The 22,924-nt window shown below is 46.6% G+C and overlaps 1 protein-coding gene across 2 annotated transcripts in view; it reads right to left on the reverse strand.

Annotated features, from left to right (window-relative positions):
- PEMT (phosphatidylethanolamine N-methyltransferase) overlaps positions 1–22,924 on the reverse strand; it is a 107,480-nt gene that overhangs the window by 11,586 nt on the left and 72,970 nt on the right. For both annotated transcript variants that reach the window (XM_024102295.3, XM_005289021.5), the window contains exon 5: positions 15,699–15,810. In XM_024102295.3, the coding sequence (XP_023958063.1) occupies positions 15,699–15,810 (112 nt within the window). The remainder of the gene's footprint in view (positions 1–15,698; positions 15,811–22,924) is intronic.

A 22,924-nucleotide genomic window follows, 5' to 3' on the forward strand; every position in this document is an offset into this window, starting at 1 on the left:
TTCCCAAGACCTCGCTAACTGTCTATCTGGGCATTCATACCTTGCCCATCACCATGGCATCTGACCGCCTGCCTGGGAGCATAGCTGCAGACTCAGCAGTCATACAGATTCAGGACTGAATTTACAATGGTGGCCCGAAGTTCTAGTGGGGGGGAGGGTTGTTCTCTGGCAGGTTGGACAGACACCCCAATGCTGCTTCCAGATTGGCCAGCTGCAGCCACACGAGGCTCAGGGCTTGTCTACAGGAACATTTAGGTCGTGGCAAGCTGGGGTGTGAATTGACCCTGCTCTAGCCACCCACGCACTAACTGTCTGTGGGCACTCTGCTGACGCACATTACGAGTTTGATAACGTGCTTTGATCTAGTCCTGGTTCAAAGAGGACTAAATCAAAGCACATTAACAAACTCTTAACGCACACTAGCAGGGTTCACTTGGATAGTTATCAGAGTAGTTAGTGAGCAGCAGGCTAGTGTGGGGTAGATTCGCACCCTAGCTTGCTGCGACCTACTTGTTCCTGTAGACAAGCTCTCTATCTCTAGCCCAGTGGTTCCCAAACTTTAACAACCTGTGAACCCCTTTCACAAAAATGTCAAGTCTTGTGAACCCCCTCTTAAAAATGAATATTTCCAGGGATTTTCTCCTTTACCTGAGCATAAATTATAAAAGGCAAATCTCGGAAATATAAAATTTGTTTTTGTGACATGCTTATTACACACTATGTATTATTAATTATTATTTATCATTACAGTATTTTTATTGCATTATGAAAACAGCAACACTCTTCCAAGATCTCACTTTCGTAGCTTGTATCACTTTGAATAAGCCTGTTATAAGACACGGCTCCTATGTTTCATCAAGGAGTATGGGATGTGAAACAACATGAAGGTATTTAAGAAGCCAACTCAAAGAGTTCCTCCTACACAAGCATTCAGGTCTTGAGCAGCCCAGGCAAACAACACGTTACAACAAAGCTTAAACTTGTTCTTCATAATAATTTTAAAAACAATACTAGCTGCCTATTTAATTTTAAAAACAGCAAAAAATATCAACCTTCAAGACTCCTTATAAGAAATGGAAAGGGAGGTGAAGTCTCCCCAGTGTGATAGATCTGCTTGCTTTGATTTGCTTAGCTCTTGGAAGTCTAGGGGCTCCAGGCTGTTGGCCCCATGCTGCCTGGGGCTCCTAGGGACAGCTCTGTCCGCCATTAGGGAATTTTTCCCCAAGAACCCCCTGTAACATTTCACGAACCCTCAGGGGTTCACGAACCCCAGTTTGGGAACCACTGCTCTAGCCCCATCCCCAGAATCACCTCCTCTTCTAATAATGCCCTGGGGGAATGAAGAGGCTCTTGCGATTCTGACTGCAAACCCTGGTAAAGCACTGGGCTGTAACCAGGTCTAGCTCATTCCTGATTGCTATAGCTACAGATTGATTTCCACAGATCAACAGCCTTATATCATACTATAATATCATTACACTATCATACTTATATCATTAGAATCCCCCCAAGCCTCCCGCCCATTAGGATTATGTGGCAGCTTTCCCACCCCTCAACCCCATATTAATACATGCTTGTTCAAGTCTCCTTATTGATTCGTATCAGAGGGAACAAATTTGCATGATCATTTGTTGACAATGAGAGCTCTAATTGTATCAGATGGCTGCAGTTCCAGCACTGATTTACAAGGCTTGTCACCATGTGTTAAAACATTTCACTTTAAAAGGATACACAAAACATTCCCTAAATAATTAACGCTTCATTTACATGGCTGCTTGACTCAGGCATCAAAAAGCTACAATGGGGAAGTTACACAGTTCCTATTGAAAGCTTAACAGATTTATGTGGTAACAGAAGGGTGAGATGCTATAAATATAGGTAGTATGTTTTGGCTTCTGTAATGTAGGAATTGTCACTTGAGTCCCTAGGCTGGACTGTACCCAGGGCCGGCTCCAGGGTTTTTGCCGCCCCAAGTGGCGGAAAAAAAAAAAAGCCGCGATCGCGATCCGCGGCAGCTCCACCGCGCCGCTTTCTTCTTCTTTGTCGGCAATTAGGCGGCAGGTCCTTCCCTCCGCCGAATTGCCGTCGAAGAGCCCGACATGCCGCCCCTTCCCCTTGGCCGCCCCAAGCACCTGCTTGCTCAGTTGGTGCCTGGAGCCGGCCCTGACTGTACCAACCTAATGTACTTGGGTTACTTTTTGAGCCACTGATTATCAGCAGTAACAAGACTTGTTGGTTTGAGCAACTTTAGAAAGAAAGCTAACTGTAGGGTTACCATATTTAAAAAATAAAAAAAGAGGACACTCCACGGGCCCTAGCCCTGCCCCTTTCCCACCCTGGCCCCGCCCCAACTCCGCCCTTTGCCCACCCCTTCCCCAAAGTCCCCGCCGTAACTCCCCCTCCTCCCTCCCAGCCATGCGAAAAGGGCTGCCCAAGCGCTACCGGCTTCACGGTTTGCCGGGCAGCCTCCAGACCCTGCGCCCCCGGCCGGCACTTCCCCAGCGCAGCTGGAGCCCGGGAGGGGAAGCACCCAGCCGGGGGCGCAGGGTCTGGAGGCTGCCCGGCAAACCATGAAGCCGGTAGCACTCGGGCTTCGGGCAGCCCCTATGCCTCCGGACCCTGCGCCGGCCGGGCACTTCTCCTCCCCGGCTCCAGCTGCTCTGCTCCTCCCCGGACTCAGACTTAAAAAAAACTAACCAATCAAATAAGCAAAAATCCTCCGAAAATCTAAACGACTTTTCATTCTGACACTTGGAAACCAAACGTTTCAATTTTTCAATTCAAAACACCTTTTTGTTTTAAAATTTGCTTTTGTTTTATAAAAAAAGAAACTTGAAAAATGAAACGTTTTGTTTTCGGTTGGACAAAACGATTTGTTTGACACAAAATGATTTTTTCTTCCCCCCCCCCAGTTTGCAGGGAAAAAAATGATAATTTTTTGTTTGGGGTCAACTCGAAACCATTACTTTTCCATGATTTTTTTGAGCAGCCAGCAAACCATAAAATCAGTTATTTTCCTAGCTCTAGCCTATTATGTCTATGATAAGGATTTCAATCTCCTGGGCTGTTATGTTATGATTTCTATTACACACCTACCTGAAAACAGTGGGTCTGTACTCAGCCATGTGTCCCCTGCCGCTCTCGGTGCTACCGCACTACACTGTTATTTATACTCTCGCTAGCTTGATGACAGCTAGTGCGTGTGCATGTACCTGAGCAGGGGAATCACACCCCTACCTCAGAGTATAGATACAGCCTTAGAGAAGACAAACTCCAGCTTGCTAACTATTGAGAAAGACTCTTGAGCAACGGACAGGAAGCGATGAGCATACTCCAAGCAGACAGCATTCAAATCAAAAGACCAAAAGTAGAATTTTAAATTCTAACTTTCAGCTATTTCTCATGGGCCTGACCCGATTTTGATCTTGCTGAGCTAAGGAGGGAGAAGAGCTCATTAGGGAAAGAGGCCATCAGTGAAGAAACACGTTACTGTTTCTAGACGAGAAACAGCTTTCCTCTGACTTCTTCTTGCTATTTCTGGGCAATTAATGGCTCATGCCTGCCCGCCATGTGCAGCCGTGGCTTCACATTTTCAGTATATCTAGATAATCCCAAGCTTTCTTCTTCCAGGGGAATGCTGACCAGAAGGCCTAAGGAGATAGGAACACTAATAACTAATGTCCTCTGAGTCTCCATCCCACAGGTAAGTGGCCCAAACTGCGGTACAGCTGCCTTGGGCTAGCTTCCTCTCTTTCTCCTTAGCAGACTATCATCTTTAGGATTGAGAGAAATTGATCTCCCTGTAAGCCAGAGGGGTTAGGCATTCCTGAGCAAAAAGAGATGACTCTGAATAGCATCAAACTCAGCTGTGGCAATAAGGAAAACAAGCTTCCCGATGCAAACGGGTCCCATATGAGGAGAGATTAAAGAGGCTAGGACTCTTCAACTTGGAAAAGAGGAGACTAAGGGGGGATATGATAGAGGTATATAAAATCATGAGTGATGTGGAGAAAGTGGATAAGGAAAAGTTATTTACTTATTCCCATAATACAAGAACTAGGGGTCATCAAATGAAATTAATAGGCAGCAGGTTTAAAACAAATAAAAGGAAGTTCTTCTTCACGCAGCGCACAGTCAACTTGTGGAACTCCTTACCTGAGGAGGTTGTGAAGGCTAGGACTATAACAGAGTTTAAAAGAGAACTGGATAAATTCATGGTGGTGAAGTCCATTAATGGCTATTAGCCAGGATGGGTAAGGAATGGTGTCCCTAGCCTCTGTTTGTCAGAGGCTGGAGATGGATGGCAGGAGAGGGATCACTTGATCATTGCCTGTTAGGTTCACTCCCTCTGGGGCACCTGGCATTGGCCACTGTCAGTAGACAGGATACTGGGCTAGATGGACCTTTGGTCTGACCCAGTACGGCCTTTCTTATGTTCTTATGTTCTAATCTCAGATGGCTTCCTCCAGTCCTACTGCTCTTTCAGGCAAAACTTTACATGTGTTGCTTCAGTGGCTGAATTCAAAAATTCAGGGCCAGATTCTGACCCCCCTTCTCATGCTGAGCCTCACCTTCCTCTCTAAGAAGTCCCATTATTCAAGGAGTCAGGTAGGACTCAGTGGGAGCAATAGGGTTCAGCACATTGCCCTCAGCTATCTCTGCATCCATGGCCGTTGAGCCACTCGCTGTGAAATCTGGAATATCTGCAGCATCCTGGAGGGAAAAAAGACTTCCCTGGGCTCTGAATGATGTTTTTAACATCGGCCTGTATGTATGAGACGTATGTGGAGGATATCAAAATGGCTGTCGAGGTCCCACGCCTGAGGTCAGATGGTATGAAAACGTGGCACTCCAATACCATGGCGATGAGTATAGTACAACCCCCCCAGATAGAACAAGTGCACTGTGCATTCTATGCACCCCAAAGAAAGGCTACAGAGACACTGACTGTCCTCCTTATGGGGAAGTGGCTGGCTGCCAACAGTTTTCTTAAAATGATTTTGCACACAGGGAAGAGCAGCTGCTGCCTGGCCTCAAATTTCATGGAAATCTCATTGAGTCCCAGTGACTCCTCCAGGCGTCTGAGGCAACGCTCCTGTGAAAACAGACTATTTCCGCCCTACTCCCACCATGTGTCCCCGAGGACCCAGGTAAAACCGGCCTCTACCTCTTGCATTGCAGAACTCTGCAACAGCAGCACGAGACAGGACAGACCAACTAATCTTGTCTGGGTCCTTCTGCACATGCTGCCAGTGTCCATAACCCACCTTGCTCCTAGCTGGGAGGAAAAACATGGGGGTCTGTCTCCAGAGCCAATACCCGTGTTTTAATGTATGGCCGATAGCCTGGCTGGCAAGAGGATGTTCTTAGAAAAACATGGCCGGTACCTACCCTCATCCCAAGCCTCTGCCTGAGAGAGTGGGCACAAAATGCCAGCATCCACCCACCAAACAGCCTGACGATAGGGTGACCAGATGTCCCGATTTTATAGGGACAGTCCTGATATTTGGGGCTTCGTCTTATATAGGCGCCTATTACCCCCGCCCCGTCCTGATTTGTCACACTTGCTGTCTGGTCACCCTACCTGATGGGCATGTGCATTTTGCTTACACAGATCGCTACGGGTGCCATCTGAGGATGCTTTGAAAGCTGGTATCCCCCAAATCCTCAAAAAACCTAGAAAAGGCCACGGGGCCTGTCATGCTGCCTCTTTGGAGTGTTAATTCTATTTGGACTTTTCACTCCCAGTCTCTCCCAAACACTCCGAGGAGTCCATTGGGTTAACTGACTGCCCTGGCATCTCCAAAATCCTCAAAAAAAAATGAGAAAAGGCCACTGACGGCCCTGGCTTCCAAGTCCCTCCATGTCTAGTTCAATTCTGATTTCCATTTCAGTGGAAATGACTGGGAGACATAATTTAGCGTGTGCCCAACTGGTGTCACACCAACAGGCCTGTTAACTGCTGCCATATTTCTAGGCTCCTCTTTGGATCCACATAGAGGACGCCTGCCATTTCTCCAGCCTTCAGAGAGATTCCTTGTCCCAGCTTTGAAAGCCTGCACCCACACCGCTCAGTCCTGTGCCTGCTTCCATTTACTCCTCCTGGATACGCTGCACGGCTCTGTCGGTGCCTTATCCGTCTTTAGTTTACGGAGTCATTAAGAAGCATCAGCAGCTTATCAAGTTCCCATTAGCAGCTAATTAAAAGAGCAGAAATTGTAACCGAGAAGGCTTGTGTCAGTGTGCGGGGGAGAGGGGGATGCGTCATATGACTGGACACTGTGGCTTTCTCAAAATTAAGGGCGTGAACTTGCTGGAAGATACGCTGACAATCATCCACGACACACCTCGTAAAATCATCTATAACTCAGGCACTCATAAACACAGTCTGTCTTATGTGACACACGCTGCATGTACAATCAAGCCCTTAGTCTTCAGGTTCCGGTGGGCCACCTTTTAAAGACCATACGATAGGATAATTAACCACTACCAAATATTTTTAGGAAGGTGAGGGTGTCTCCTAGGGTTACCATTCGTCTGGATTCCCCCGGACATGTCTGGCTTTTTGAGCTAAAAATAGCGTCCGGGGGGAATCTGTAAATGTCCGGACTTCCCCCCCCCATGCAGAGCGCGCACGGCTAACAGGGCAGCCGGCCAGATGGTGCCACTTACATGGGGCTCCGACAGCCAGAGAGAGCCCCTCCTCCGCTTCCCCTGCAGCAGAGATCACTCCCTCCCTCCCTCCCTGCATTCGCAGATCCCCTCCGGCAGTCTGGAGCTCCTCCCACGCTCCTCCTCCACTGCTGCCCAGCGTGCCGGGACGAGTGGCAGGGTAAGGGAGCCAGGGGGTCGGAGAAGGGGCAGGGAGGTTCTGAATGGGGCAGTCAAGAGATGGGGGGGCTTTCTGGGGGGGGGGGTGGATAAGGTTTTGGGTAGTCAGGGTACAGGTAGGGGGTAGGGTCCTGGGGGGCAGTTAGGGTGGGGGGGGGGTCTTAGAAGGGGGCAGTTAGGGGACAAGGAACAGGGAGGCTTAGGTAGGGGGTGGGGTTCTGGAGGGCAGTTAGGAGCAGGGGTCCCAGGAGGGGGCAGTCAGGGGACAAGGAGCGGGGGAGAGGGGTTGGGAGTTCTGGGGGCGGGGCTGTCAGGGGGCAGGGGTGGGGAGAGGGATTGGAGCAGTCAGGGGACAGGGAGCAGAGGGGTTTAGATGGGTCGGGAGTTCTGGGGGGGGGCTGTCAGGGGGTGGGGAGTGGTTGGATGGGGCGTGGGAGTCCCAGGGGTCTGTCTGGGGGTGGGGGTGTGGATAAGGGTTGGGGCAGTCAGGGTACAGGTAGGGTCCTAGGGGGCCAGTTAGGATGGGAGGGATAGCTCAGTGGTTTGAGCATTGGCCTGCTAAACCCAGGGTTGTAAGTTCAATCCTTGAGAGGGCTACTTAGGGATCTGGGGCAAAAATCAGTACTTGGTCCTGCTAGTGAAGGCAGGGGGCTGGACTCGATGACCTTTCAAGGTCCCTTCCAGTTCTAGGAGATAGGATGGGGGGAGGGTCTCAGGAGGGGGCAGTCAGGGGACAAGAGGCAGGGAGGCTTAGGTAGGGGGTGGAGTCCTGGGGGGGCAGTTAGGGGCAGGGGTCCCAGGAGGGGGCAGTCAGGGGACAAGGAGCAGGGGGAGGGTTGGGGGTTCTGAGGGGGGCGGGAAGTGGGAGGGAGTGGAAGGGGCAGGGGCGGGCTAGGGCAGGACGGAGGCAGGGCTAGGGCAGGGCTCCTCCCGTCCTCTTTTTTGCTTGCTGAAATATGATAACCCTAGTGTCTCCCTACATCTCTAGAACACTCAGATTTCGAAGGCCTGGTCTGCACTAAAAGCAACTTGTTTCCATTCATCATTTATAGGGGCAGCCTTTTCAGATAGCCCTCAAGCAAACTACTGCTTCCACTTAGCACTGGGACTGCCTGCACTGCATAAGTAAAGCATGTGCGTAACTGGAGAATCAGGACCTACATTGCCGAGAATCAAGCTAAGCAACATACAAGTCTCTGCTTCTGACAGACGACCACCCTGGAGACGGAGCCGAGGCTGCAGTAGCTCTGCAAAGTCTGATTCGTTTCCGAAGAGACCCGGAAATGTTTAAGTTGATTTTAAAAAGCCTCTTTACAGCTGAGCTCTCTTCTCGACTCTGTCATGTGGCTCTCCCCTGCATCCTTTTCATGGGCTGCGCCCACGGCCGTCCTTAGGATTTATGGTGCCCTAGGCGGGATTATTAAACTGGTGCCCCTATGCCCGACTTGCTCTTAGCAACACAAACATAAGCTTACGGTATTGGAAAACTTGCCACATGCACTTTATTAAAAACAGTTTAACGTAATTAAGCCCACTGTAATGCTGATGGACTCTACTTGCACTAACGAAGTAGCGCTATAGAAAAAATTCTGATTTAGTGACAGAATGATGCAAATAATTAATTTTTTAAATGTGTCAACATTTTATTGGAAATTTCTATGAAGAGGTATTGAAACAAGGATTTGTTTTTCATTAAAAGCAATCTCTCTGGCTTTTTTGGCTGCAAAATCAGTAATAATGTCATCGTATGACAAAGACAAAGCGATGCCTTGTTCGATTGCAAGAATAGCAAGCGTTCCTGACTCATTGTAGAACGGAGATAGTTTTTAATGAGCTTTAGTTTTGAGAAACTCCGTTCTCCTGATGCTACTGTTACGGGAATTGTCAGTAGAATACGAGTGGCAATGTACACATTAGGATATATGTCAATAAGTTTGCTGGTATGAATAAACTGTACAATGTCCATCACCGATTTTGCATGTGGCAACATTGAGGACAATGTAGTCAATTCTTCGTACAGTTCGATCAAAACTATCACCGTGCTTCAGGAGGCTCTCTAGGTTCTTGCACTTTGTCATTTGCTGCTCTTGTTTTCCTATTTCGGTGAATTTAGTTCTGTCATACAAAAATCCAAACTCTTCATGGTTTACTCGTAAGGTATGAAACCTTTCATCAACGGCAGATATTGCTTTATCCATCACAACATTACAAAATTCAACCTCACATTTCTTTTCTGGATCGTCTATGGGCTCATCTGCTCCTTCATATTCCGCTTGCTGTTTTTTCCTTGAAACTCATGTCACGTTCGGACATGGAAATTTTGGTTCTACACCGGGTGCCTGTGCAAGCTCTCTTGCTGTAACCTGTGCTTCTTTGAATCCATTTTCTCTGTATTTCACTAAAAAGTCTCGTGTGTTTTTAGTAAGGTAAGTTTTGAATCAAGCTGCATCATTGGACTCTGCATTATTTTGCTTACACTTGAGGTTATAACAAGAATGTCGTACCAAATTACGACAGATATTAGAAATTTGAAGCTGGATATTTCAGAGGCCAATGACTGTGCTTCACTTTTAGCTTTAGATCTCTGGCTTCTTCCGAAACAGCAACCAGTGCTTCGTAAACTTCCTCGGATTCATATCTCAACGTTTTGCACTTTCTACTCTGCTTTCCCAGCGTGTCTCAGATAGAGGCTTAACGGTAATACCATTGACATGTGCTTTGAATATTTGCCATGGTTGAGTGGATGCTGAAAAGAGCACGTAAACCAAAAGAAAAAGGAATAGCTTTTACAGAAGACTTGGCCATATCACACAACATCAAATTAAGGCTGTGGCATGCACACGGAACAAAAAAGGCTTGTTTTTGTTGCACACCAGAAATGCATCCTCTCATATTGGCACCACTATCATAGTCCTCTAATACTCATTACGGAGAATCCCATTCATTTTAGTTCATCAAGGAGAGCTTGAAGAAGTCCAAAACCTGTAGTGTCCTCTACTTCTAAAAATGTGATAAATGATTCCTTAACTGTAATCTGTGCTGAATCACTAATGTCAACAAATCTCACTACTAATGACGTCTGTTCTTGATGATTTATGTCCGGAGTGCAATCTAGAATTATTTTGCCAAAGTAACCAATGAAACAATTTTGTCTCTCACTTTATCACTCATTAGCATGATCAGTTCATTTTGAATTCTTGGTCCCAAACAGTGGTCACGTACTTCATTTTCATTTTCAGTTACTCTTCGGAGAAGTTCACTCATCGCTGTGTCAAATTTTCCCAGCAGCTGTACAAGGCCCAAAAAATTGCCATTTTTGGGCTGCAATAATTTCTCAACGCTTCCTCTAAAAGCAAGATTGTTTGTTGATAGATACTCAACAATAGATAATAGAGTTTCAAGAACACGATGCCAATGCTGCTTCTCTGACTCCAGCAATTTTTGATTTGGGGCATCAAGAGTTGTCTGATTTTTTTAACCTTACACTCAACTCACCCCACTTGTGCATACTTTCAATGTGGTGTTGTGCCTTTTCATGTTGCGGTAATGTGTGACCACGATTTTTCCAATCATTAATACCCATGGTTGCTATCTTAAAATTGCAACTACACCTCTACCTCGATATAACGCTACCTGATATAACACAAATTCGGATATAACGCGGTAAAGCAGTGCTCCGGGGCGGGGGGGGAGGGCTGCGCACTCTGGTGGATCAAAGCAAGTTCGATATAATGCGGTTTCACCTATAACGCGGTAAGATTTTTTTGCTCCCGAGGACAGCGTTATATCGAGGTAGAGGTGTACCGAAAATCTTGCATGGGAAACAAAATACAGCATTCTTGCATTTAGAGTACGCAAGCCACCCTCTGTTGACAATTTCACCGTTAGAAAGTCTTTTGTAATAATTGTTTTCTGTGAATTTCCTACCTCTAATGTCTTTAGGATATTCAAGAGCTTTTATTCTCACAGGGCTTTTCTCAAGTATAATGGCAGGTAATTCATTGTTTAAAGATTGCGGCCATGCGCCAGTGTCATCTATATCCCATGCTAGTACAGTTTCAACTGTTGTAATTTCTTGTTTTGTATCTGCATCTGTTTCAAATTATTGTTCTCTGTGTTGTTGCGTTTCTTGAGCTTCGTCTGCATAAAAATTTTCTTCAACGGTTACTTGATGATCTTGATCAGGGTTTCTCAAACTGGGGTCGTTGCTTGTGTAGGGAAAGCGGGCCGGGCCAATGGGAGCTGCTGGAAGCGGCGCGGGCTGAGGGACATACTGGCCGCTGCTTCCAGCAGCTCCCATTGGCCCGGAGCAGCGATCCTTGGCCAGTGGGAGCCGCGATTGGCCAGACCTGCGGACGCGGCAGGTAAACAAACTGGCCTGCTCCGGCCTGCCAGGGGCTTTCCCTACACAAGCGGCGACCCCAGTTTGAGAAACCCTGTTCTTGATCAACTTTGTTGTTTTCATGACGTACAATCTTAAGTATAGAACCCTTCTGTGCTTGTATAGCTAATCCTATTTCATCTTTCCATTTTCTTTTTTGTGACCTGGAAAGTTGTTTTTGATAAGACATAACTTCTAAGAGTGTTTTCTAAAGAAATAACTGTTTACCTTATTGTCAGATTATCAGAAATATTATTTAAAATAACTAATATAGGATAGCTGTGAGCTTGTGACCTTGAGCTAGTGTGAAGACACCTCACAAGACGCTCCACCCTGAATGAGACACAGTAGAGTTGGAAACCCATGTCATTTTTACAAAGCCACTTTTTAGTTTTAAATGTATAGTGGGCATCAATGCTAGTTACAACTCTATATCAACCTTCTACTGTAAATAGATCAATAGCATTATCCAGTTTAATAAGGTGGGTTTCCAAGCAGTGGGAAAATATAACCCTAGTTTTATTCCTAGGTAAAGCACACAGTGACCAAAATGAAGTCAGCACAGAATCATCTCATCTAGATTAAGGTAGCACAGAAATGTTACAGAAGTCCTATTGTGCCTTATTTTTGTTTGGAAAGATGTTAGCAATAGCAGCACATTTTGGGCACTGCCAGAAAGACATGATAAATCACTGCCTCTAAAGTTCCATCAGAAACTGACATTTTCACAGTTCTAGCATGATCTGCTGCACAGATTCTTCACAAGGAAGTGTCCCTGGCCTTTTTAACTCATATTAACCATGTATTTACTTTATGAAAGTTGGACAAAACATTGTGAAAACGTAAGACATTGGCTGCCCAACCTCTGGGCTGGCAAAAGCTATACTGACTCACTGGGGAAAAAAGCAAGAGAATCTTAGTACAACATATGGTCACTCTAGACACTAGTAAGGGGATGAGCATATTACATTTGTTGGAGGGCTCTATTTAGCAGTAACAGGGCTATAGGAAAGCCAGTCAATGTTTTTTGTTTCTCTAATGAAAACTGGCCCACTCCCTGCCTCAAACCAAACCTGTCACAAATAACTGTCAACAACTTAATTTTCTGTTTTTGGCTCAGATATTGATTTTTTTAAAAATATATTGAAATTGGATTCAGGATTGTTAGCAAGGATTTTTGGCAAATGAAGTTGTTAAATGACAATCTAAATAGCAACACAGTCCTGCTTTCATGCTTGGCTCACCCCTAGCCTGCTGGTCCAACAGCTGCAGGAGAGGAGGAGATAGATAGAAAGCTGCAGGACCCCAAAATCCACCTCTTGGGGTCTAGAGTAGCAACAGCAGCAGCAAACCCTCAGATCTGATCACACGCCACTGGGCGCCACCGACAGCACCACAGACCATGGTGAAGTTAGCACAGCATCTGATCTCAGGGATGGGGCACCCACGGAGCCACAGCAGCTCCTCCTGCCCTGCACAGCTCCCCCAGATGAGATGAATCGCTGCCAGCCCGGGGGAAAGATGCGCTCCCCAGCTAGGGTGAACAGTTGTCCTGATTTTATAGGGCCAGTCCCAATATTTGGGGCTTTGTCTTATATAGGCACCAATTACCCCCCACCTAGGATGACCAGACAGCAAGTGTGAAAAATCAGGACGGGGGAGGGTAATAGGAGCCTATATAAGAAAAAGATCCCCAAATTGGGACTGTTCCTATAAAAGTGGGACATCTCTCACCCTACCCCAATCCCCTGCCCTGATTTTTCACACATGCTATCTGGTCACCCTATCCCCAGCCCAGCCAGCTGTGTGTGAGCATTCCAATCCAGCCCTGTTGCTTGGGCTGCCTGCTGAGGAAATGAGTCACTTTCATTTTCACTTCCTCGGCCTACAGCCAGCCAACCAGCCCCCCGGGCAGCAACTCACCCAACCAAGCCCTCAGGGGCGGCTCTATGTTTTTGCCGACCCAAGCATGGCAGGCAGGCGGCTTTTTGTGGCACGCCTGTGGGCGGTCTGTTGGCCATGCGGATTCGGCAGCATGGCTGCGGGAGGTCCACCGGTGCCGTGCCATCGGCGTCCCCACCGCCGAATTGCCGCCGAAGCCGCGGGACCAGCGGACCTCCCGCAGGCACGCCGCCGAAAGCCGCCTGCCTGCCGCCCTCACAGCGCCCGGCAGGCCGCCCCAGGCACGCACTTGCTGCGCTGGTGCCTGGAGCCGCCCCTCCAAGCCCTGCCGGAGGGGAGTGGGGAGAGAGGGGTGCTCCGTGGGGAGGTGGGGAGGAGAAACAGGGGGTGGTCCAGGGGGAGGGAGAGAATGCACGTTATGGGGGGCAACAAAGGATACTGCCAGAGCCAGCCAGCCTGCCTCACCTCACGCCGGGGGAGAGAGTCACACTCACAGGTGAGTTCCTTCCCCCACCCCTTCCCAAAGATCCCAGCAGCCAATCCCTCAGACTGTGCTGCAGGTAGCGCATTCGGCTCTCTCTAGGACCCAACCCTACTCTTACATGCTCCACTGCTTCCCCTCCGTCCTGGCTCCTGGCAGAGTGGTGCCCCAGACATACTGGTGCCCTATGCAGCTGCCTATGGCTAAGGACGGCCCTGGCTGCGCCCATGAGCGGCATCTGGGTTGCGTCTTGCTGTTGGAGCTCCTACCAGTGCTGGCTCTGTTGCATCTTCTGCACCTGGTCCCCCTTGCTAGCTCCCGCCAACGTAATTCCCATTGCATTGCGGGCACTGATCCCGTATGCAGAGCTCTCACCAACAACATCCCCACTGCATCACCTGTGGAGAGCACTCCCTCTGACACCATCTCCAGTACACAGTCTTCACTCTTTTGAGACCCAAACCATGTCCCATCAATTTCAACAGGAGTTGGATCAGCCCCTCTGAACAGAGCTCTCCCTGATCTCAACAGGCAGCCCAGGTGCAAAATGTACAGTAGAGAAGCACACAAGAGAGAAGACTTGTGTCAGTTACACCAGTACAATGTACATTAAAGGCAGAAAATGAAGAAACAGGGCTTTATATAGTCATAAAATCACCAAATTAGTTTCTGTTTTGTCCTACTCCTGCGTGGCAGGTACAGTAACAAATAATAAATAGCTTGTGATGTTGTATGGATCTGAGTTCCCGATGTAAAGTTGTGGTGGTTGTCGTTTGCTACTGGGCAACTAAAATTAAACGCAATATTACACGAAAACCACTTCAAACTTAGAATACAGCACAGAGCATATTGTTCATTAGTTGCCAGAATACATACTATTCATTTCCCTCCCCCCCCCAATCAGTCTATTAAACTTCGTTATGCTACCCAAGAGTGTTCTTGCAAGGTTCCCCTAGTCCTCGTCATTTTTTTTTTAAGGTAATTATTGGACCATACTGATTCTCAGTGTCAATTGCTTGGCTTCTGTAGAGTTACGCCAGGAATACATTTGGCCCTGGATGTTGATTTTTCCATTCTGCAGAGTCTGCCAAGGACTCCGCACTGCAGAAGAGCAGATGCCAAGGTTTTGTCTTTCTAGAATGTGGAGATTATTTATTTTGCTCAAATTAGTGCTAAATATAGCCACGGTTTACAAGTGATTTTTGTGATTGTGGGGTAATACTTGGCAAATTAAAAGCCAGAATGCATGGCATTTTTCCCTTCACTGCCAGATCGTCCCCACAGTTTAGAACATTTAGATAATTTCCCGTCGTGAGCTTTTACCTATGCCACCTCTCCAGGATGTTGGGAGTAACTTTAATGAGCCACCTCCACATCGTCTTTCCGCAGAAACGACTCAGTAAATAGTTCCACCACTTTCATGTGTAATACATCCGCCCGGCATGGCTGCTCATGTCTCCCCCTAGTGGCTGGCCACAATACCTAGAGCCGCCTGGGGTTCTGGGACAATCCCACCCTGAAGGAGATCTCCTCTGTCTCCAGAGATAGTCTGCCATTGTGCTCCTGATAGGAATAATGCTGTCAGTTTCAGCCCCACAAAACAGCAGCTGGCACAAGAGCCATCCAGCACTGCAAGGCAGGATGGCTCCAGGCGGGCCTCCTCACGCTTCTCATGGTTTTTCTGAGGAGCACAAGGCAGGCCTAGCTAATGCTTGCTCCCTCTTGCATCATACATGCTCAACAGTTGGGAACTCCAAGGACATGGTGTGTGGGGCATTGTCTTAGTGGACCTCCTAGCCCTCTCTGGAGAGATCCCTCCCTGCTTCTTACATGGGTGAAAGAGACTCCTCACATCCTTCCCTACTCCTCCCAGTAACAGGACAAGGCAGGATTTCACCTACACACCAAGGAGCGTGTAATAACCAAGTGGCACTTATGGGCCAGATCCTGCAAAGCGGCAAATGCCCTCCCCAGCTAACTTGGCCAGCATGTCACGAGATCAGCCCTAAATCAGACCCAGTGAACACTGCCACTGACCCTAGAGAATGATGAAATAACAGGGTGAAGGGGTTGTGGCCCACGACTGCCCGGAGCTGTACTCACATGATGGACCAGCCGAGGTAGCAGGCAGTGCTGCCCCAGTACATGGGATTGTCCATTACATTAAACGGGAAGCTTGTCACTTTCTCCTCCTTCAGGATGCCAAAGTAATCGCCTATGAACGATAAAAAGAGTTTCTTGTTAAATACTGATCAAGCACCCCAGAGGGTCACTGGGAGGCAGCAGGGTCTCAAGGGGAGCTGGGTCATTACACACCTCACTGGTCTAAGCTATCTGAGATCTCTCCTCTCCACTCTGCTGCCTTCTTTGCAGTTTGCACAGCCCTTACCCAGCTCCCTCACTGCCCAGTTTTTCATCTCCACTCTAACAGAACCAACCTCATCACAATGTACTGAGCTGGTATTATTTTGGTAGGGGAAGGAGGCACTGGGTTTCCTCTGCAATCCCTTTTCCACCCTCTTGTCAGGCCAAGGAGGGGTGGAATTGGAGAAGGGTCAGAAAAGGTGTCAAGTATCAGGGGGTAGCCGTGTTAGTCTGTATCTACAAAAACAACAAGGAGTCTGGTGGCACCTTAAAGACTAACAGATTTATTTGGGCATAAGTTTTCGTGGGTAAAAACCTCACTTCTTCGGATGCATCCGAAGAAGTGAGGTCAGAAAAGGGTAACAAAAATGATTAGGGGTATGGAACGGCTTCCATATGAGGAGAGATTAATAAGACTGGGACTTTTCAGCTTGGAAAAGAGACGACTAAGGTGGGATATGATAGCGGTCTATAAAATCATGACTAGTGTGGAGAAAGTAGATAAGGAAGTGTTGTTTACTACTTCTCATAACACTAGAACTAGGGGTCACCAAATGAAATTAGTAGGCAGCAGGTTTAAACCAAACAAAAGGAAGTATTTTTTCACACAACACAGTCAGTCAGTCTGTAGAACTCCTTGCCAGAGGATATTGTGAAGGCCAAGACTATAACAGGGTTCAAAAAAGAACTAGAAGTTCCTGGAGGATAGGTCCATCAATGGCTATTAGCCAAGATGGGCAGGGATGGTGTCCCTGGCCTCTGTTTGCCAGAAGCTGGGAATGGGCAACAGGGGACGGATCACTTGATGACTACCTGTTCTGTTCATTCCCTCTGGCATTGGCCATGGTTGGAAGACAAGATACTGGGCTAGATGGACCTTTGGTCTGACCCAGAGTAGCCGTTCTTATGTTCAAGTCCTCTAGGTTGATTCTATATATATATATATATATATATATTATACCCGACATTTATAGGATTAAGAATAGCATCTGCAGTGACATTACATGGGATGAAAACCACAAGAGCAATTAATGTTTAGGCTTCTGGGGATCACCAGCTGCAGGTCAGGAAGAACTTGACCCCCTTGACACAATAGTGCAGAACTGCATGTTTTATGAGAATTGTCAGTTCCCAGGAAGGATGCGGTATTAGTCACTGCCAGAGATATTGTCAGTGCTTAGACACCATGATGGTAAAATACCTTAGAAATGTCATAGATAGATAGATAGATAGATAGATAGATAGATAGATAGACAGAAAGAACAAGTCCAGATGGACCATTGAACTGTTCTGATATGGCAATTTCTGTGGTTTTTATATCACTAAACTTCACATCTTCATAACATCTTGAAATTAATAATTATAAAAGTGCATTAACAACCCTCAGTGATGTATTTTATTTCCTGCAGTTTATATGCCAGAAAATTAACGGACTAACTTTTCTCCTCTGAAGACTTGGTTACAAATGGTCTCAGATGAGTCCCGTCTGGATATTTAGCCACCCCACAATGTCATCACACAATGGGACATGGCGGACGACATTTGCTCCCGAGGGTCACCTGAACTGGAACAGTACTGGAGCTACAAGTCAGTTTTTAGGTACATTGGTGAGGACCACGGTGGGGGGCAGGACAAGAGAGAATTTCGCAGCTCAGGCTCCATCTTAGGGTTTTATATTGCCACCCATCACCGAAATACCTGATGTGTATTGACTATGCATGAGTGCAGGGAAGCCTACACTGTACCTGTCTCTAGTGAGGGCTTAGCAGACTCGCACTTGCATAAGCCACTACTATTCAGGAAGTTCACAAAGAAAACCCAACGCTCTAAGTTCCATTTTGCCCGGGATCAGAGCTGTAATACAGCATTCTTAGGGCTTTCCTTTCAAGCATCTACCATACACCTTTCAATGCCATGGCAGGACGGATGCATTGGGCCAAAATCATGCTGGATGTAACTCCACGAAAGCGCCTCAAGCCCGAACTGCAGCACCTCCCGATGCAAGTCTGACCCAGCTCTTGAAGCCCATAGTGAGATCAGGGATGATTCTGGCCCACTGAGATAGATGCTGGAACAAGGGGTGCTGCTGCGCCTCTTGGCCTGAAGTGCTTTTCATCATATACAGTTTACAGTTTAAAGAACGAGGAGTACTTGTGGCACGTTACAGACTAACAAATTTATTTGGGCATAAGCTTTCGTGGGCTAAAACTCACTTCATCGGATGCATGCAGTGGAAAATACAGTAGGAAGATATATACACACAGAGAACATGAAAAAATGGGTGTTGCCATACCAACTATAACAAGAGTAATCAATTAAGATGGGCTATTATCAGCAGGAGAAAAAAACTTTTGTAGTGATAATCAGGATGGCCTATTTCCAACAGTTGACAAGAAGGTGTGAGTAACAGTGTGTGTGTGTGGGGGGGGAATTAGCATGGGGAAATAGTTTTACTTTGTGTAATGACCCATCCACTCCCAGTCTTTATTCAAGCCTAATTTAATGGTGCCCAGTTTGCAAATTAATTCCAATTCAGCAGTTTCTCGTTGGAGTCTGTTTTTGAAGTTTTTTTGTTGGCGTATTGCATCTTTTAGGTCTGTACTTGAGTGACCAGGGAGGTTGAAGTGTTCTCCGACTCGTTTGGTTCAATGGCTCTCAGTGCCCCCACTATACACATTGCTCCAGCACCCCCGCCCACTGATTTTAAAGCTGCATGTTCAGTAACAGCTGACTGGGAAAGGAAACACATGAAAGCAGAAATACTTAACTGGAAAAAAAATATTCCTGGGGGAGAATGGTCAATGTGTATCTCAAGATGCTATAATGATCAGAATAATCGCCACCCAACGTCATCACACCGTGTCACGCTGATCTCTTAGCTCGGATAATGCCTCACGATTTCAACGATAACTCACTTGGTTAGGGACATTATTATGGTTGTGTGTGACGATGATGAAAAGCTTTCAGAGCTGTCAGATCCAATCAGCAGCAGGTGAGCACTGACACAGCTCTCTTACACCGCTATCTTATGGTGACTCCTCCATATCGCTTTGAAAACAGACTGGAAAGAAAATGGCATGCAAAGCAAAGCTTGAATTGCTTCTAAGTTTTATTTTGGGATACAGAAGGGAATGCAGGGTTATCGCTCATGTGGGACCTTAAAATGTGTGTGTTACGCGGGGGGGGGGGGGGGAATGTTTGTTGTATATATGGAAGCTCTGAAGAACATAATCTCCTAGAAAGAAATCCAGTGTTACTTGCCTCCAGAGAAGTGGGACAGAGCGATACTCCAGCAAGAGAGTGAAGTAGAATCAAAGCCTCAACTTGCATCACGTGCAGACTGCAGTATGGGTTACAGCAAGATCTCCGCTTGGAGTGAATGAAGGACTAAATGAAAAAATGATTTCAGGGTAACGGGCTTGTCTTCCTCAGGGAAATTGACTGGAATAGTTATTGCAGAATAGCTTCCCATGTGAACCCTATTCCAGAATAAAAACGGCTTTATTCCGCCAGAATAATTAGCACACTGCCAAGACTCAAGGTGAGGAGCTATTCCACTATAGCTGTTCTGGTCAATTTCCCCACGTAGACAAGGCCTAAGGGCTGGACAGTACATGGCAGCCTGTCTGATCACACATTGACCTCAGGCACATCCCAGAAGCTTTAATGTAGGAATCGGTCAGATTTTGGAACCGGTATCTGAAATGCTTTGTTGGTTCCACCTCCAACACATCTCTCCTCATTCAGGGCCCTGATATGGGAGGAAATTTCACTCCTACATGGCTTAATTTGCAAAACAAATAAGCATATTAAGGCACAATTAAGCTTCTGTTGCTGGCCATCAGGGCAGAGAAGCAACATCGTTAATCAGAATAAAACAGGCCGGAGCATGATTAGACCTGGGAGGCAGGACTCCTGTGTCCTATTCCCAGTGCTGTCACTGACTCGCTCTGAGACCTTTGGCAAGCCACATAATCTCTGGGCTTTAGTAGAATAATAATAATAATCATCATAATACTTCCAAAGCTCCCAAGAGTGTAGTGGGCTTAATGTACATTTGTAAAGTGCTTGGAGATCCTCCGATAAAAAGCACTATAGGACGGCAAGCCATTATCATTATTATTGTTGTTATTACCTGGATCGTGCTGCACTTTCCTTGGCCTCACACAGTGCAAAACATTTGCTTCCAAGATTAAACAGCTCCTGTCCAATTAGATGGCTTTGGCTATATGCGACTAAGTGTAATAATTGCCTGGTACAAATGTTATACATTTGAGCTGTTCTCTTAGTTGCTTGGCAATCATCTTCTGAGTCACTTCTATAGACTGTGTTGAAATGCTCCGGGCTTCACCACAAATACCACTGATACCGTATGTCCTGCTACATATATGCCATGGACTCAATTCCTGCACCTTCTTTGGGTGTATCCAGGTGCAAAACACTTTTTCTTACCCTCCTGTCTTTGTACTTGGCTGTCAATGCCTCCATTCATTGCACAACGCTAGCTCCTCCAAAGGTCAACAGCAAAAAAATGCACCTATCTTGCTGGCACTGGCTTATCGGTAGAGTTATGCCTTGTAGGGGCCACAGTGCATAGATCTCCAAGGAGGCAAATGCTGCATAATTTGCGAATCCCTGTTCCAAACAAATAAACACACACGCAGCCCCGTGAGTTTGAGGAGCCTGTTATTAACATTCCTCAGGCCTGCACCGCCGCTCAATGGGAGCTCTGACCTAAATCATCACAGTTAAAAAACAAAAGGAAAAATACCTTGAATACCCTTCTTCAAAAGCAAGCCAAGTCCTAGGAAAAACAAACCGGCATTCATTTTGGCCAGCCTGAATGATGACATCCTGCAGCAAAAAATACCACAGGCGTGGCTTTTAAAACATAAGAATGGCCATACTGGATCAGACCAATGGTCCATCTAGCCCAGTATCCTGTCTCTCAGAGCGGCTAGTGCTAGAGACTTCAGAGGGAATGAACAGAACAGGGCAACGCTTCCCTATTCACTTTCTCCGCACCATTCACGATTGTCTAGACCTCTATCATATTCCTCCCTTAGTCTTTTCTAAACCTGCCTCCTTTTAGGGCCTGCAAAATTATATCCGCCTTTTGTCTGGTCTGACAGCAAGGGCTGTCTTACTATGTGTATGTACAGCGCCTTGCACAATGGGGCCGTGATCGCAGATGGGACCTCTAGGCACTGTCATAGTACAGATAAATAATAATGTGCCTGCAAATACCCACACATACAAATAAGGAGAACTAGACATCCTAGCTATGTGAACATGCCTTGAATCGGGGCATCTCTCTAAATCTACATTGGCACTTGCATCTATTTGCTCCCGCAATACATTTGTTTACCGTTGACTATTGAAGTAAATTTGGGCTGCTATTAATGGAGGCAACAACATATGCCGACTCCCTGCACAACTCTGCTAAGCAAAGCATGTTCTTTGTCACAGGGCCGCAGCGAATCAATTCCATTGCCCTGCTTTCAAACTAATTCTTACTGCACTAAGAGGCTTGAAGCTTTGTGGAGAAAAGCCTCTGGTCTGCAGCTGAATACTTCATACAGAGGAAGGCAAAGAAAGCTTCCGGCAATGCCACGCTGCTTGTACTGGGAGCTTCTGGAGAAGGTAAATGCTTTTGCTGCACGGGTATGTTTTATCTTTGGCAGGGACAAATCACAATGGAGATGAAGTCTGAGTACGGAGGCTAAATCAATGGCAGCGCTGATAATGGGAAGAGAGCCAGCGTCTGCCAACCCTTGAAACAAGTAACAAATCAAAGATTAGAATGTGCATGGTGCAGAAAGGAAAAACAAATCTAAGAACACTGAATGGACCATTTCAGCTAAGAAGCTTTTAGTCAATATCAGTGATGTAGCAATCTCTGCAGTCCAAGATAGCCTTTCCCAACACAATACTGTCCTCCCTCAGCCCGGCAACACTTTACAAAGGGGGGCTCATGGGCTAAAATCTTAGATCCAAACATCTTCCCCTCCGCCCCCCAAAAAATGGGAAAGATGAACCTGATGGCAAATGAAATTAATGAACCAAATGACATTAATAGGCAGCAGGTTTAAAACAAACAAAAGGAAGTATTTTTTCCACACAACACACAGTCAACTTGTGGAACTCCTTGCCAGAGGATGTTGTGAAGGCCAAGACTATAACAGGGTTCAAAAAAGAACTAGATAAGTTCATGGAGGATAGGTCCATTAATGGCTATTAGCCAGGATAGGCAGGGGTGGTGTCCCTAACCTCTGTTTGTCAAAAGCTGGGAATGGGTGACAGGGGATGGATCACTTGATTACCTGTTCTGTTCATTCCCTCTGGGGAACCTGGCATTGGCCACTGTCGGAAGACAGGATACCGGGCTAGATGGACCTTTGGTCTGACCCAATATGGCCGTTCTTATGTATCTCAATTTTATAAATGGCCCTGGGTCTTGCTAATGGGCTATAGCTAAACCCCAGAAATTTAGACTCAAACTGTGGGGTGTTTAGGAGCTTGTCTGATCTCTGGCTCAGATACTTCCCAGGTTCTAGGTAAATGTCATTTCTAATATCGCTAATAAAATAATATCTCCCCACATTGGAAATCAGTTGCATTGCCTCCAAGTCCCTAGGAAGCCTTCTGCTAGGGCTGTGCCAGTGTTCAATGGGGCTCAGATCTCAGGTTTCACTCCAGGTTTCTCCCTTTAATGAACAATAATAGGATGGTAGAGATTATGAGACTTGGGGGCACCAATCTGGATGGACGAAGAACTTGATGGAACCTTTTCCCAATCTCAGACTGAACTTCTTGTGACTGTTTTGAGATTTGAAAAAAGTTTGGTTTGTTGTTTTCATAGCTATGATTTTTATATATATTTGGTGCTTCTGCAGTTCCTGGTTTAAGCCAAAAGTGGAAGCAAAAATCCCAAGATGGGGGACAGTTTTTGCAGCATTTCCAGC

Source organism: Chrysemys picta, chromosome 10 (assembly GCF_011386835.1).
Source record: "Chrysemys picta bellii isolate R12L10 chromosome 10, ASM1138683v2, whole genome shotgun sequence".
In the NCBI taxonomy this organism is placed as follows: Eukaryota; Metazoa; Chordata; order Testudines; family Emydidae; genus Chrysemys; species Chrysemys picta.